This window comes from Taudactylus pleione, unplaced genomic scaffold (assembly GCF_031769625.1).
Source record: "Taudactylus pleione unplaced genomic scaffold, aTauple2 ptg000242l, whole genome shotgun sequence".
In the NCBI taxonomy this organism is placed as follows: domain Eukaryota; kingdom Metazoa; phylum Chordata; class Amphibia; order Anura; family Myobatrachidae; genus Taudactylus; species Taudactylus pleione.
This window is the reverse complement of record NW_028284644.1, coordinates 3,474,360-3,491,068: the sequence shown is the minus strand read 5'-3', so window position 1 is coordinate 3,491,068 and position 16,709 is coordinate 3,474,360. Positions and strand designations below refer to the sequence as shown.

At 43.2% G+C, this 16,709-nt stretch overlaps 1 protein-coding gene across 5 annotated transcripts in view; it reads left to right on the top strand.

Moving 5' to 3' along the window:
* The window catches only part of LOC148516718 (zona pellucida sperm-binding protein 3 receptor-like), a 200,861-nt gene that overhangs the window by 135,007 nt on the left and 49,145 nt on the right, over nt 1-16,709 (top strand). For all 5 annotated transcript variants that reach the window (XM_088479634.1, XM_088479636.1, XM_088479632.1 and 2 more), the window contains 3 exons: nt 1,139-1,327; nt 5,344-5,532; nt 12,336-12,527. In XM_088479634.1, the coding sequence (XP_088335760.1) occupies nt 1,139-1,327; nt 5,344-5,532; nt 12,336-12,527 (570 nt within the window). The remainder of the gene's footprint in view (nt 1-1,138; nt 1,328-5,343; nt 5,533-12,335; nt 12,528-16,709) is intronic.

The window sequence follows — 16,709 nt, the reverse complement described above, 5'->3', positions numbered from 1 at the left end:
TACAGGTGTAGTTCTGACTCAGTGCTGCAGAGATGAATACTCTCCTCTCCTCTGCATGTTGTGCCTTCCACCACTCAGAATGCTACTGCCAGACCACCTGTCTGTATCCTCCAATTGCTGCCAGACCCAGGGTATATATATCCTCCCCTGATAACATTCTGGGCCTGCACATCTCGTTACTTCCGTGGTGTGTGGTTCGTGCTGTTTCTGTATTTTAGTGTATCCCTAAACCCTGCTACAGCAACCACTGGTGCAATCCAGAAAACCTGCTACAGCAACCCCTGGTACGTCCAGAAAACCTGCTACAGCAACCACTGGTGCAATCCAGAAAATCTGCTACAGCAATACCTGTCAATCCAGATGTCCTGCTAGCATCAGCTAATAGTGAGATGCAAACCTGCATCGTTTTTCTGTTGTGGATCAACTCCTGCTCCTTCTACCTACCCACTCCCTCCCTGAACCTAAAATCCCAAACCTACCCATTCCTTCCAGAACCTGTTATTCCCAATTACCCTATCCAGCCTGCACCCGAGTTCCAGCCTTTGTCACACCATTTCCGGATTACCCTGCTTAGCACTCATCTCAGCATTACCTGATTTCCCTTCAGCCATTCACGTTATTCCAGTCCAGAGTCAAGCTCCAAGTTCATCAGTTCAATCCTCGTTATTCCAGTCCAGAGTCAAATTCCAAGTTCACCAGTTCAACTCAACAAGTCTTCCTGCCGGTCCCAGTCCGGTTCCTCCAAGTTCATGTCATTCATCATCAAAAGCAGTTCTCACTGCTACATAAATCTTGCAATAGAGCTATCTACGTCATCTGTGGTTCCAGTCATGCCGGTCTCCGTTGAATCCCACTCATCACCTGAGACAGGTAACGCACAGACACCATTCGTGACAGAAGAGATAGTTGTGCCATCAATTGTTAAAGAAATAGTGGGAAGTGAGGTTATGTTGGAGGTTGGGAAAATGATCAGCTCAGTCTTAGACATATTAAGTTTAAGAAATGTAATATATAAACCATCTGTATTTTACCAATTATTTATGCCATGTCTGAATTTGCCTGATTACGTTTCTGCATGTTTATTATCACTAATATGTCCTATACTGCAAAGATTGATGGACTGCTGTTTCTTTTTCAGCCGTGTGTGTTTCTCCTCCCAATCTTCATTATGCAGAACTTGATGAAAGCTCTGCCCACCTACCCAATTATTTCAGTGGCACGACTGTGCAGTATGATTGTAAACAAGGATATGAACGTGATCCTAATATAAAAAATACTATAACTTGCACAGACAGAAGCTGGTCCACAACTGCCCAGTTCTGTAAAAGTAAGTACTATGTGATTTAATTTTTGTTAATTGAAAACAAAAATAAATAGTATTTACATTTAAATGATCTACGCACTGTCACCAGGGTCCTGGGCCACCCATTACCCATTTTTCTATCTACCTGCTCTTCATCTCATTGCCCTGGGATGTCATTTGCAGCTTTTAGAAAGCAGATAAAATGTCAGTAAGAGTAAAACAACAACATAGCATGGACTGTGACCTAATGGGCCATATTTAAATAGTGTCTGGCAACAGACTTCTCAGACTATTGTATTTTTTGGAAGTGTATTCTTGTCAACTTGTCCTCCAACAATGGAGGAAGATTCTTGTTTGTTGCAGTAAGCCAATGTTTGTTAATCGGCTCCTTAATAATATTGGAAGCTATAGAATAGCAGGTGTTAATTAAAAATCTCTAGTTGCTGTGGTCTTTGGAGGTTGTACAAGTACCTTCAAAACCTTTATTATGTGCACTAGAGAAAAAAAATTTACACTTCCTTCTATTTGTAACCCCTTTGTACAAAAGAACATTTAGCAATACTAGCATGTTACTAGTCAGCCTTTATTGTATTATTATTATTATATTTCTTTTAAACACTGCAGAAATTTTGAATAAGGTAAACTTGCTTCAATGGAAGCTGATTTTTTTTTTTAATGAAGTGACCCTTCTCCGTAATGATTCCAAGGTCAAAGTGAATAGTTTTGCCATAACAGTTGATAATGAACCTCACCGAACAATCAAGTTAATTAATATTCTTGCACATGGCTAGGAGTTTCACTTCTGTAATGGGTCACAAAAGGAATACTTTGTCAATATAGCATCTATAATAGACGAAATGCTGTTCATTATTTGGTAGGATATATTCACACTCATAGTAATTAATGTAGATTTTAACGGGGACCATATTTGACCACATCTCTGCACCATCTAGTTGTACAAAATTTGGGCAGTAGAATGTAAAATAGTAGTGTTAAAACAACAGGTCAGTAATGAATTCACAAGGAATATCCTGTTGGTATTTTTTTTCAGCCAGTTTATTGGACTCAACGATTGTGGAGTCGAGGGGGTCCTTCCTCCCGTCTCCCTGCCGCGTCTCCCCCTCTTCTCTCTCTCTTCCACATCATGCCAGTCTCAGGACATGCCATTTTCGTTTATTATATAGATGAACTGTTTATGAACTACCTCAACACCATCCAAATGAAGGATAATGGTATTAAGGCTTAAAACATACATATTAACCACCAGAGGATTGTGCAAATCAACATTTAGATGGGACAGTTCAATATTAACTTAAAGTAGTGTTTGAATAAACTTGGAATATTCTTGACTAAAGGCTGTAAATGAAAATCAGTGAATTGGGATAATGATTACAGGGGTGAGTCACAAGCCAAGATGATCAGCACTGTGATATAGGGCCTGATTCAGTGACTGATGCAAATGTTGTTGCAGCTGCGATTCCATACACAGCAGATGTGCGAAACTGTGAAAATGCAGCAGCCGCCAGGATTTTTACTAAGACACCCGCATTCGGCGTCTCAGATTTAACACTTGTGCTAGACGATGCAACCATTGGAGGCACATCGGTCGATCTATGAACCTTTGCGTAACCCTATGGTCGCGCAGAATGGCAGGTGGAAATAAGTTGCTGGAGCCTAAACAGCAGCATACATGATTGCAGGTGTCACATGCCCTTGAAACAGTAGCGATACACCTGCGTTTGAGATGCTAACCCCCAATTAATGCCCACAAATGATCCCTGACTGTCAGTCATTTTGTGAATAAATCCTCTCTGCAATTGCCATCACAAGACCATTGCTGCACATGTGCAGTGCAACTCTGATGCATGCGCAGTAGAAAAAACATCATCCACTTGCGAAAACATTGGCATTGCGTTCATCTCTGAGTCTGGTCCTGAGCACAAAAGGAGAGTACCCACCCTTTTATAACCCCGTGTCACCCGTACACATGCTGCAGGGACCCGCCGATGAGCGGCAGCTCAATTTAATGGGCAAATTTAAATGCCCGCCCAGTTGGGACGTCTAGCCCGGTACATCGGGCAGACGATTTGTAAGTGTGAATGGACTTACCAATCGTCTGATTGTTAATTCATCTGACTTGTCAACCTATTGTGTACCCAGCTTCACTTCTCAACCCTGTTGCCATTTAAAACCTGTGCTGAAATAGTAATCCGATAATAGCTAACTTGCATCTATACAATACCAAAGTTAAGTCAGCCTACTACTTATCCATGTGTGGTTTAAACATACTCTTTTAGAACCCTTGTTAACATAATTAAACAATGGACCCTGAACACTGTATTGAAGGGCATGCATAATTAATCTATCTGACACCTGACTTTAATACTGACTCGGTTAAAATGGAATATGTATTATATATTCTTACATTGACAATATTACCCTTTAACAATAAATGACAAATTGCATAGTGTATCCATTCACAACATACCTGGGACTTTTAAATATATTTACAATATGGCAAACACATCAGCATGGAAGACTGAAAGGGAACACAAGGTAGATTTTAAATATACTGTTCTTGCTTTTAATTATTACATTACTAATGTGGGCTGAAGACCTGAAAATAAAGATAATTAAGTTTTACAATGCAGGGTAAATTTATAACAAGTTAATCTAAATGCTTTGAGTTAGGAGTTTTCACTATCAGACTCATTATTAAAATATAAATGCAAATTAAGTAAAATTGTTGAAGTTGAGGCAAGATATGATAGGCCTAAAAAATCTCTGGGTTGGTATACAAATCCGAGCACACATGCAGTCTTATTGTAATGACATATTCTAAGCTTTAGATGACACTAGTGTAGTGCTCCACAGCACAGAATTATGTTAATGAGAATGTTTTGCATGTAAAAGTTTCCAACCTCTGAGATAGAAAACAGTGCTTGGATAAGCCAGAAGCTTGGAACAGTGTTGTGAAAATGAAATATTGTCTGGATGGAAGTAAGAATGGCTTCTAAATATGAACAACTATAAGTGAAGTCAGTTAAGAGCTGAATCCCCAATATTCCAAAAATTCATAATTCTAATAATATTCCAAAACATACCTTAATATTAACCATAGAGTTCATAGGTTATTTAAAGATTACATTTTTGGTTTGTAACAATCCATTGTCTTTGGGCCTGATTCAGAGCCGCTCGTAAGCGGCAGCTCGTTTGCTCCGAGCGATGTTTGCCCAACTGCGCATGCGTACGGATTGTTATACGCATGCGCGAACCAGTCAGTGCGGTCGAAATTCATGTGCTCGCAAAATAGCGAATGCCTGATAATTTGAGTGACAGAATGAGGCGTATGTGGGTGGTAACAGGGGAAGGTGCTTGAAAACGGGGAGTGGAAATCCGATCGCAGGCGTGCTTAAAGGTCAAAACGGGCGTTTTAAGGGAGTGCATAATTAATCCAGCAGCGTCATTGACAACGTCACTTGGTTGTTTTATAGTCAGAACTGCTCGCAAAATAGTGGTTGAAAAAACCAACCACAAGAATAGCGAGCAGTTCATACGCTGGTCGATGTACTCGATTAATCTAATAAATAGCGGACATGACGTATGGTGCGAGCGGCCAGGGAGCGTATTTTTCAAATTTACGTTCGCATGTTTTGCTCGCTCGTTCAGACTTAGAGGCGTGAACAGACCGCAAAGTGCGAACGGTTCATTTGAATAGCCACCCCTTTTTAGAAAACGAACGACCGCAGATAGCGAGCGGCTCTGAATGAGGGCCTTTGTTTCAAGTCCTCGATCAGCTGCTTGGAGGGAGTCATAGATGTTGTGAGCGTACACAATTTTCCCATGACAAGTGCGTGTTGTGTATACAACAAACACATTTTTAGATTTGTGATTTTTTTTTCAAATGTAATATATAAACCATCTGTATTTTACCAATTATTTATGCCATGTTTGAATTTGCCTGATTACGTTTCTGCATGTCTATTCTCACTAATATTTCCTATACTGCAAAGATTGATGGACTGCTGTTTCTTTTTCAGCCGTGTGTGTTTCTCCTCCTGTTCTTCATTATGCAGAACTTGATGAGAGCTCTGCCCGCCTACCCAATTATTTCAGTGGCACGACTGTGCAGTATGATTGCAAAAAAGGATATGAACGTGATCCTAATATAAAAAATACTATAACTTGCACAGACAAAAGCTGGTCCACAACTGCCCAGTTCTGTAAAAGTAAGTACTTTTTGTTCCTCCTACTGCTAAGGTATGTGTTTTTAAGTGGGTTAATTGAAGAAAAAAAAATACATAGTATTATTTACATTTAAAGGATCTACGCACTGTCACCAGGGTCCTTTACCACCCATTAGCCATTTTTCTATCTACCTCATCTTTATCTCATGGCCCTGGAGTGTCGTTTGCAGCTTTTAGAAAGCTAATAAAATGTTAGTAAGCATAAAACAACAACATAGCATGGACAATCACATCGCAAAGTCTAAAGCAATCAAATCAACAGTAGAGACAAATAAGAGGTCTTCCTTATTGAGACCAATTCATGTTCAATTAATGGATCCACCAAGATTTCCATTATGTTAATAATATTCTCTGTCTGTTGCCCTCTTTCTGGAGCTCTGGTATATTATCAGTCACAATACAACAAAGACTGGAGACCTAATTTGCAATATTTAAATAGTGTCTGGCAACAGACTTCTCAGACTATTGTACTTTTTGGAAGTGTATTCAAGTTAACATGCTATTACATGTGGTGCATCTACTACATTTGAGGCATCCAGATTTGGCTGATGGTAGCAAAAATTCACCAAAGGGTTATAGGTCTCTTCACAATCAGCATGCACTATTCATTCCTCAATGTTCTTGTCAACTTGTCGTTCAACAATGGAGGAAGATTCTTGTCTGTTGCAATTGGCCAATGTTTGTTAACTGGCTCTTTCATAATTTTGCAAGCTATAGTATACCAGGTAATAATTAAATATCTCTGTTTGCTGTGGTCATTGGAGGTTGTACGAGTACCTTCAAAACCTTTATTATGTGCTCTAGAGAAAAAAATGTACACTTCCTTCTGTTTTTAACCCCTTTGTAAAAGCAATACTGGCATGTTACTAGTCAGCTTTTAGCGTATTATTATTATTATTATTATTATTATTATTATTATTCAAAATGTCTGCAGAGTTTAAAAAAAATATTATTATAAGGTAAACTTGTTTCAATGGAAACTGATTGTTTTTTATAATGAAGTGACCCTTCTCCGTAATGATTCCAAGGTCAAAGTGAATAGTTTTGCCATAACAGTTGATAATGAACCGCACCGAACAATCATGTGAATTAATATTCTTGCACATGGCTAGGAGCTGCACTTCTGTAATGGGTCACAATAGTAATACTTTGTCAATATAGCATCTATAATGGACAACATGCTGTTCATTATTTGGTAGGATATATTCACACTCATAGTAATTAATGTAGATTTAAACTGGGACCATATTTGACCACATCTCTGCACCATCTAGTTGTACAAAATTGGGCAGTAGAATGTAAAATAGTAGTGTTAAAACATCAGGTCAGTAATGAATTCACAAGGAATATCCTGTTGGTGTTTATTTTCAGCTAGTTTATTGGACCCAACGAATGCGGAGTCGAAGATCCTTCCCCCCATCTCCCTGCCGCGTCTCCCCCTTCTCTCTCTCTTCCACATCATGCCAGTCTCAGGACATGCCATTTTCGTTTATTATATAGATGAAATGTTTATGAACTACCTCAACACCATCCAAATGAAGGATAATGGTATTAAGGCTTAAAGCATACATATTAACCACCAGAGGATTGTGCAAATCAACATTTAGATGGAACAGTTCAATATTAACTTAAAGTAGTGTTTGATTAAACTTGGAATATTCTTGACTAAAGGCTGTAAATTAAAATTAATGAATTGGGATAACGATTGCAGGGGTGAGTCTCAAGCCAAGATGATCAGCACTGTTATATAGGGCCTGATTCAGAAACTGAAACTATGCAAAACTATGACAATGCAGCAGCCGCCGGGATTTTTACTAAGACACCCACATTCGGCGTCTCAGATTTAACACTTGTGCTAGACAATGCAACCATTGGAGGCGTATTGGTCGATCTACGAACCTTAGTAACCCTATGGTCGCGCAGAATGGCAGGTGGAACTTGCTGGAGCCTAAACAGCAGCATAGACGATTGCTGGTGTAACATGCCCTTGAAACAGTAGCGACATGCCTACGATTGAGTTGCCAACCACCAGTTAATGCCCACAAATGATCCCTGTCAGTCATTTTGTGAATAAATCCCCTGTGCAATTGCCGTCACAAGACCATTGCTGCACATGTGCAGTGCAACTCTGATGCAGGTGCAGTAGAAAAAACATTTCCCATTTGCGAAAACATTGGCATTTAGTTCATGTCTGACTCAGGCTCTAAGCGCGAAAGGAGAGTACCCACCTATATGCTGACTACAATGAAGGAAGTATGTTGTGGGTTAACTCCCTACAGTCTGAGTTCTTTTTATGAACAGTGCAGGACTCAGCTGAGTGTAACCACCTCCATGAGAGTACCGAATATATAAAAATTGTATAGGAGAATACCTGATGAACGGGTAGCCAGGAGTCATTAAACGGGAGAGATGATGATGCTTTATTCTGTAAAATAGGGTTAAATACAGCACAACACTCTTGGCAATAATAAAATACAACAAATAAAGCAATGTGTCCACAAAAGTCCCGTGGATAGGCAGACTGCCAATGAGCCAACAAATGTATTTAGCAGGGTTGTAGATGAGATCGCTAAAGCAAAGTCAAGGTCCAGGATAAGTGTTCAAAAACCAATTAATTACAACGGAATGTGCCCCACAACAAACTCTTGGCAGAGCGTCACCTCTTAGCCAAGGCCAGTGAGTAACATCCCAATACTAGTAGGTAGTCCCGTCTTATCCTCTCAGAATAGCCTTATGCTTCAGCGGTGTGATCCGCTTCGCTCCATCTCAGAGCATCTCAGACGTCCCAGAATACAATAAACAATGGCCTGCCTATAATGATTACATTTAGTTCTCAATATGGGTACACACTGATAGAAATATGTTCCGTTTCAGTGAACAGCCGATATAGTACATTGGAGGTTGTGTACACCTGATATGTCGGTGCACGACAACGTTCACAGACATATCAGACTGGCCCTGCAGCACAGCAAATGGTTTATATATCTGAAAGATATATCGGTCATCTGCTGGTGTGTACGGGCGACCGGCAGATCGCCCGAACACATGCTGCAGGGACCCGCCAATGAGTGACAGCTCAATTGGGTGGGTATATTTAAATGCCCATCTAATTGTGACGTCAAGCCCGGCACATCGGACAGACGATTGGTAAGTGTGTATGCACTTACCAATTGTCAGATAGTTCATTCAGCCGACCCTTCGACCTATTGTGTACCCAGCTTCACTTCTCATCCCGGTTGCCTTCTAAACCTGTGTTGAAATAGTAATCAGATAACAATAGCTAACTTGCATCTATACAATACCAAAGTTACATTTAGTCAGCCTGCTTACTTACTTATTCATGTGTGGTGTAATACTCTTTTAGAACCATTGTTAGCATAATTAAACAATGGACCCTGAACACTGTATTGAAGGACATGCATAATTAATCTATCTGACACCTGACTTTAATACTGATTGGGTTAAAATTAAATGTGGATCATATCTTCTAACATTGACAATGTTACCTTATAACAATGACAGACAATATTGCACAGTGGGCCTGATTCAGAGACGCTCGCTCTGACAGAGCGCTCGCTCTGAGTCAGGGCCGAGTTTTTTTTGTTTTTTTTAGAACGGCCTCCTGGCTGCTCGCATAGCTGTGGGTGACCACCCACAGCTACAGTGACTGGCCGTGATGATATCTTGACCATCGCGACCATCAGGCTTGCGACGAGACCCTTGTGGTAGGGTATCGTGGCCGCAAGCCCCAGAGAGATTTCAGCTCTAACAGAGCTGGAATCTCTCCACTGACATCACTCGTGATGTCAGTGGGGACGCCCTCAAACGACAGGCGTTCTCATGGGAACACCTGTTTGGGCAGCCACCCCCCCGGCCCGCCCACCAAAGGGGGCGAGCTGTCACTCAACATCGACAGCTCGCCCCCTTTTTTTGCGGGACCCGGAGCGACGGAGTGCCTGTCGCTAGCCGGGTCTCGCGCATGCGCACGACGGAGCCGGCTCCGTCATGCGCTGTAGGCCACCATCGACCCGGTTGCGAGCGATCAGCGCATGCGACCGGGTCTGAATCAGGGCAAGTGTATCCATTCACAACATACAGTACCTGGGACTTTTAAATATATATACAATATGGCAAAACACTAGGAAGTAAGATTTGAAAGGGAACACAAGAGCTAAAAGGGTCATAAATACAGTATATTACTTAACTAGATTTTGTATATATTGGAAACATAAGAGTGCTCCACCAAGTGAATTTTTTTTTTTCATGTTTATGTTCATATTACTATTACTCACTGGCAGCACCACCACCACCACCCAGTAAAGTATAAGCATTATGTAGAATTGTTTTAGAAACAAAGGTCTGAAGTTTTTCTTGTTCCATACAATACTGCAAAATCCAGTTTGGAAACAACCCCCTTTTTCAATACTATCCTTTAAATTTAGCATTGCCCTGTACCCTATCTGTCACACTGTCCAATTATGTGATTACTGTTTTGTTTTTTCACTGCCACCACTGGACTCATTTAATTGCGCAGATGCACATGACCGCATGTACATTCAGGTAACATCCATTTCAAGTTTACTATAAAGTTATTGATTCTTACAATTGATCACATTCTTTTTTTTTTTTATTATGGCACCTTTTTCCATTTCTGCTTTTTCCCAGCAATAATCAATTAAATCTGAGTTAGTGGCTTGTTGGCCTGTGAAACATAGGGCCCCTTGGTCCAGGGGGCCCCACACAGCACTCCGTGCACCATTGTAATTATACTGTCACGCTCCGGACACTTAAAAAAAATACCTTTTTACCTCTCCGGTGCCTGTCCAGGCTATTGCTGAGGTCCGCTTACGCTGTACATAACTCCCGGATAGCACAGAGGTCCGCTCATGCTGTACATCGCTCCCGGCTAGTACTGAAGTCTAGTCCTGTCCTGTCTGCTCAGTGTCCTGTCACTGAACATGGAGATGGCTCTCCGCAGTCACTTGCTCACAGCGTGTTTCCCCAGCATGATGGTATACAAACTGCATGCCAGAGTTCCCACCAGAACAACAGTATGGGAGCAGCCATGTTGGACTCGGTCACCTGACACTCTTCCTCCACTCAGACTGCTGCTCCCAGACCAGCTGATTGCAGCATCCAATCCCTGGGGATCCACTCCTATAAATTCCATTCCTTGACTGGCTCTCATGGCCAGTACAACATCACTTCTTGCTGAAGTTACAGCTCAATACTGAGCTTCCAAGTACTCTGTATCAGAACAGTCCCAGTCCGTTGTATATCCAGTTCCTAGATCTGGTAAACAAGTTCTCCTATACCATCTTGCACACCAGTCTGGATTTACCACTGAAACTTGTTCTTACAGCAACCATTGGTTCCTACCAATACCTTCAACCGTCGGTCTCATCCGATGCTTCCAACATCAGACTGTTATCAATTAAGTTCATCAATTCATCAACATCGGATTCAATTCCATCAAGTTTTTCAAATTATCAACATCGGTCTCAAACCGATCCAGCTCTCAATCCAGCATCATCGGTCCCAATCCAATTCTGCTCTTTCATTCAGTATTATACATTCAGTTCCATTCCAACCTGCTGTTCAATAAAGACTTTCTGTTCTTTCTATTCTTGTTCTCGGCTTCAGGCTAATCATCCACTGCCGCATCTTCACCTCCTCACATCTATACATGAGTAGGTCCTGGTTCAAACCACCTATGTTCATCCACATCTTTCAAGTCTCCCACGCCTGTTCCAACTCAAAAGCAACCCTCAGGCGTGACATGTACATATCGCTCCAGAGTGCATTGGCCAACACTGCAAACAGAAATCACAGGGAAAATGGCGTAGCGCCGTTTTCACAGTCTAGTGCATGCGCAGTAGAGAATTTCCAAGTACATAGTACAGGCCCCATGCGCAGGTGACTCAGACACGAAGCCAGAATCTATTGCACTGCAGGAGAGGAGGGGGCCCGCAAGGAGGCTGCACACTGGAAACCTACACTCTTAAACTGCCCCTGGAACCTATTCCAAGGTTTAGATGACACTGGTGTAGTGTTCCACAGCACAGAATTACTTAAATGAGAATGTTCTGCATGTAAATGTTTCCAACCTCTGAGATAGAAAACAGTGCTTGGATAAGGCAGAAGCTTGGAACAAAGTGTTGTGTATTATAAATATTTTCCAGATGGAAGTAAGAGTGTCTTCTAAATATGAACAAATATAAGTGAGGTCAATGACGACAAGCTGAAAACCCCAATATTCCAATAATTAATATTTCCAATAATATTCCAAACCAGTTCATAGGTGATTTAAAGATTAAAGTTTTGGAACAACCTTCACAGTCCCCAGACTCTGAAAAGTTCAGTACATATTAGCAGACCTAGGAATATCTCTGAGCTAGAAGAGTTCTATAAGGAGCAGTGAAGAAAACTTCCTAACACAATAACAGAAAGGTAGATTTAAATTCTGTTAGAAGAGATGGTGCCAAATATATGGGTTTCTTCTGGTTTGTATCAATCCATTGTCTTTTATTTCAAGTCCTCAATCAGCTGCTTAGAGGGAGTCATAGATGTGAATGTACACAACTTTCCCATGACAAGTGCGTGTTGTGTATACAACAAATAAATTTTTAGTTTTTAGACTATTTTTCAAATGTAATATATAAACCATCTGTATTTTACCAATTATTTATGCCATGTCTGAATTTGCCTCATTACGTTTCTGCATGTTTATTATCACTAATATGTCCTATACTGCAAAGATTGATGGACTGCTGTTTCTCCTTCAGCCGTGTGTGTTTCTCCGACTCCCGATCTTCATTATGCAGAACTTGATGAGAGCTCTGCCCGCCTACCTATTTATTTCAGTGGCACGACTGTGCGGTATTATTGCAAACAAGGATATGAACGTGATCCTAATATAAAAAATACTATAACTTGCACAGACAAAAACTGGTCCACAACTGCCCAGTTCTGTAAAAGTAAGTACTTTTTGTTCCTCCTAATGCTAAGGTTTGTGATTTTAATTGGGTTCATTGAAAAAACAAGAGATATGGTAAGAACTTACCTTTGTTATCTCTGTTTCTACGAAGTCCATCGGGTCCACAGGGATGACCTTGGGTATAGGTTGGGAACCAAATTAAAGCTTTCAGCTCCCAGGATGCACTGGGTCCACTCTCCCTATAACCCCGCCCCTAAGCCAGAGGCACATCAGTTTGTAAGTAGCCAAAGGCCGGAGGAGAATCCATCGCCCAAAGGAAGCATCCTGAGAGGCAAAGGAAACCAATGCATAGAACCTTAAAAAGGTGTGGACAGAAGACCACATGGCCACCTTGCAAGGCAGAACAGCCAAGGCGCCACAGCGAGCCGCCCACGAGGGGCCCACGGCCCAAGGAAAACAAGCATCAACAGAAACAGAAAGGCCTTCCTATGTGTAGGCCCTTGAGAAAGACATACGAAGCCATCCAGCCAACATCTGGTTATAGGCCAGCCAACCTGTCCTGTGAACACCAGAAATCCCAGACCACAAATAAGGAGTCTGATTTCCCTAAGGAGCTTGAACGGATCACATAAATCTGGAGAGGCCGGATCTCAGTCAATGAGGCCACACCAGCCGAGAGGACTGGAGACTGAATGGCAGTACCATAAGTACCAGAATAATATGGAACCTAAAAACCACTTTAGGAAGAGACACAGGGCGAGTGCAACTCACAACCCTGACATGGTGAACCAGCCAGAAGAGGGAGCTACATGAGAACGCTCCCAATTCCGACACTCTCCTGGCAGATGCAAACGCCATAAGAGAGAGAGAGCCTAAGCAATAGACCATGTAATGGCTGTCCCAGCCAGTGGTTCAAATGAATTTCCCCGGAGGGAACGAAGAACCACTACTAAATCTCATGAAGCCCCTAGGGGGGACAAAGGGAGGCATAATCCAGAAAACACCCTGAAGGATGAACCGGATACCAGAGAGTGGAGCAATTCCACATCTGAACCATACTGACAGTGTAGAGATCCGCACTGTCAGAAAGGCCAGGCGGAGGGTGGGACCCAAGCCAGCTGGAAGGAATGCCAGAATTTCGGGAAATCCTAAACACCGGAGGATCGTAGCGACAGGTACGATACCATAAAAATTATGTATGCCACAGTCTGTGGTAGATCTCAGCAAAAGCTGCTCTAAGTACTCTAAACATCTCAATGATGACAAAGCCAGAGAAGCCTTAGGACCACAGTAGGGACGCAGTCAAAGACAAACAATCCAGGTCCAGGGCAAAACAAGGACCCTGAGACAACAGGTCCGGATAGTGAAGCAGCAGGAATGGAGTATCGATTGGGAGACTCTGAAAATCTAAGTACCCATGATGTCTGGGGCAATCAGGAGCCACCTGCAGGACAGCACCTCCATTACAATTGAAAAACTTCTGAAGACCTCAAGGAAGAAGGGAGACCAGAGGAAACAGGTACACAAAGTGGAAGGACCACTGCACTGACAATGCGTAACCGAAGGTTGCTTCAGTACCTCGAGAGCTGGACTCTAATACCGGTAGTGTGTGATAGAGTCAGAAGGCCATGAGGACCCCCTCTGGGAGACCCCCTCTGCTCACTAGGAGTTGAAACCTCTCTAGGAGAAGAGACCAGTCCCCGGAATGCACGTCGTGACGGCTGAGGAAGTCTGCTTCCCAATGGAGAACTCCCGGAATGAACACTGCAGAGATGGCCGGGGGGAGACTCTCGGACTATCTCAGAATGTGTGACACTCTCGTCACTGCTACCCAACGACCAGTGTCTCCTAGATGTAGGCCACTGTTGTGACACTGTCGGACTGAACCGATTCAGGTTCACCATGAAGCCTGTGTTAGGCCAGAGTGAGGGCCCAAAACAGCCTAAAGTTCCAACAAGTTAATGGGCAGGGCGGAAGCGACAGACGTCCAACAGCCCCAACAGGAGTGCGGACCGGTCACCGCACCTCCGAGACTGGCGCCGGAGTAAGGATTAACCTAGATGAGATGGCCATAACCACCCAGATAGAGACAGACACATCTACGGAGAGGACATCTCTAAATAGTGATCCAATGGAAAAAAGCGTTCCATCTGGAGAGGATCAGTCTTTGCAAAGGCCTGGAATGGAACTGAGCATATATCACCCTTCCGAAGGTAGACACCCTGGATTCCAGAACCCACATGACAGAGTGTATAGACACTTGTCAACTGTGGAGACATCTGCGCACTCGTAGTTAAAAAGTGAAGATCTTGTCTGATGTCAGAAAAGATTCTCCGATTCTGAGAATCTAGCAGGGCTCCCACATGAATCATATCCTGTGAGGAATTCAGGGAGGACATTTTCCAAGTTGATTAGCCCTTCTTGCTAGTGAAGGGAAGCAATGGATAACCGGAAATGGCTTTAAGAACCCTGGAGATCCTGTAAAGAACAGGAGGTCGTCCGGATATGGGAGCAGTTGGACACCCTGAACAGGTGGACCGTAATAAAAGCCATAAATCTGGTTAACCACGGTGGGGCTATGGACATTCCAAAGGGCAGAGCCTGGAAACTGGTAGTTGCTGTGGCATAGCAAACCTGAGCTACCGATTTGATTTCAGGCAAAGTTACCACCTACGGTTCCGTAGAATCCATCCGGGCAAGGATGGGAGGCGTAGTAGCACTCTTAATCAGACAAATAACATGAGGATCCACCCCAGGAGGTGATTCCTATTACTTGCAATGACCCACAGAGAATGGGGAATATAAGGCCCAACGATCTTGTGATACCTCTTATCCGGCCATTGCCCGACCTCCGCCATGTGATCCACCCACTGGTCAGAGAGGGGGAAAAAGCCGAAGACACTTTAATTGCTTAAACTGAGGGTGTTTTTGATTTTAGGTGCAGGTTCAACATCCTCTATAACCAGGATGGACATGACCATGATCTAGGCACCCCCTCGTGTGAAGGAGTCCGACACCTCATCTAGTGCACCCTTGGCTGACAATCTGTGTTAGACAGCAGTGCAAACTGGGCAGTAACCACAGGGCGTTTATTACACCATTTTGTGTCCCGTAGAAACAACATCCACCCAGGGCGGCTGTTGTGGTAGTACCTGCCAGAGAAATGACAGACTGTTACCTGAGGGAATATTAAAAACCCCGGTAGGGAGCATAGTCTGTGTCACAGGGGTAATTGCAAGAACTGCGATATACCCTGAGAGGGAAGGGTAGTATGTTGAAGCAACCCATAGTGGGTTATAACTATGGGGGCCGCCAGGCGATCCGCAAGGGAGGTCAGTGTCTTGAGAAGCAAACTGCCCCAGGGGGATTCTGAAAAGAGCCCGGCACCTCATACCTTTCCGAGTCAAATCCTCTGCATTCACACCTGCACATACCTCCCAACATGACCCTCTCCAGGAGGGACACAATGGACTTCCCTGGTAATTTATGATTGGTGGCGGCTCCAGAGCTGGGGCTGCAGTCGAGTCCGAAATTCAAATAGGGGAATCACACCAACTGCCAGTGAGTCCCAGCCAGTGATGTTTGGCAGCGTGTGAAATGACAGTTGGTGTTACTCCCCTATTTGAATTTTGAACTGCGCTGCAGCCCCACCTCTTACCAGGGAAGTCCAGGACCAGAGCATTGTGTGCCTCCTGGAGAGGGTCATGTTGGGAGGTATGCCTGCAGCACATGACAGGCAGGATAGCAAAAAAAGGGTGCAGTATCGTGTGAGGTCTCAGAACCATCCTAGGTACACCTGTATTAGGGCAGATAGAAAGAAAAGGGATAGATATATACTGACAGGTGAGAGAAAAAACACAGACAGCACTAGCATAAGTCACATACAATGCAGAAATATATATATATATATATATATATACACTTAAACATTTCATATAATATCCTGCACAATGTCGCTACATTCAACTGCCCAGATTCAGTGTCTGGGAAGGCTATAGCGCTGCGTACACTGACCTAATGGTGAGGTACACAGGGGGACTGGACCAACTGCCATCCTGAGAGATTTCTGGTGCACCACAGAGAGAAAATGGCCGCAGGAGACCTCAGAGGAAGCATGGCCCGCGGAGGAAGCAGCTCAGCGAGGCCAGACTATAGTTACTGAAAGGCGCGCTGAGCTGAGGGGAGGAGCCGCTACAACAGGGAAGGCTTCCTCCCCTGGCTG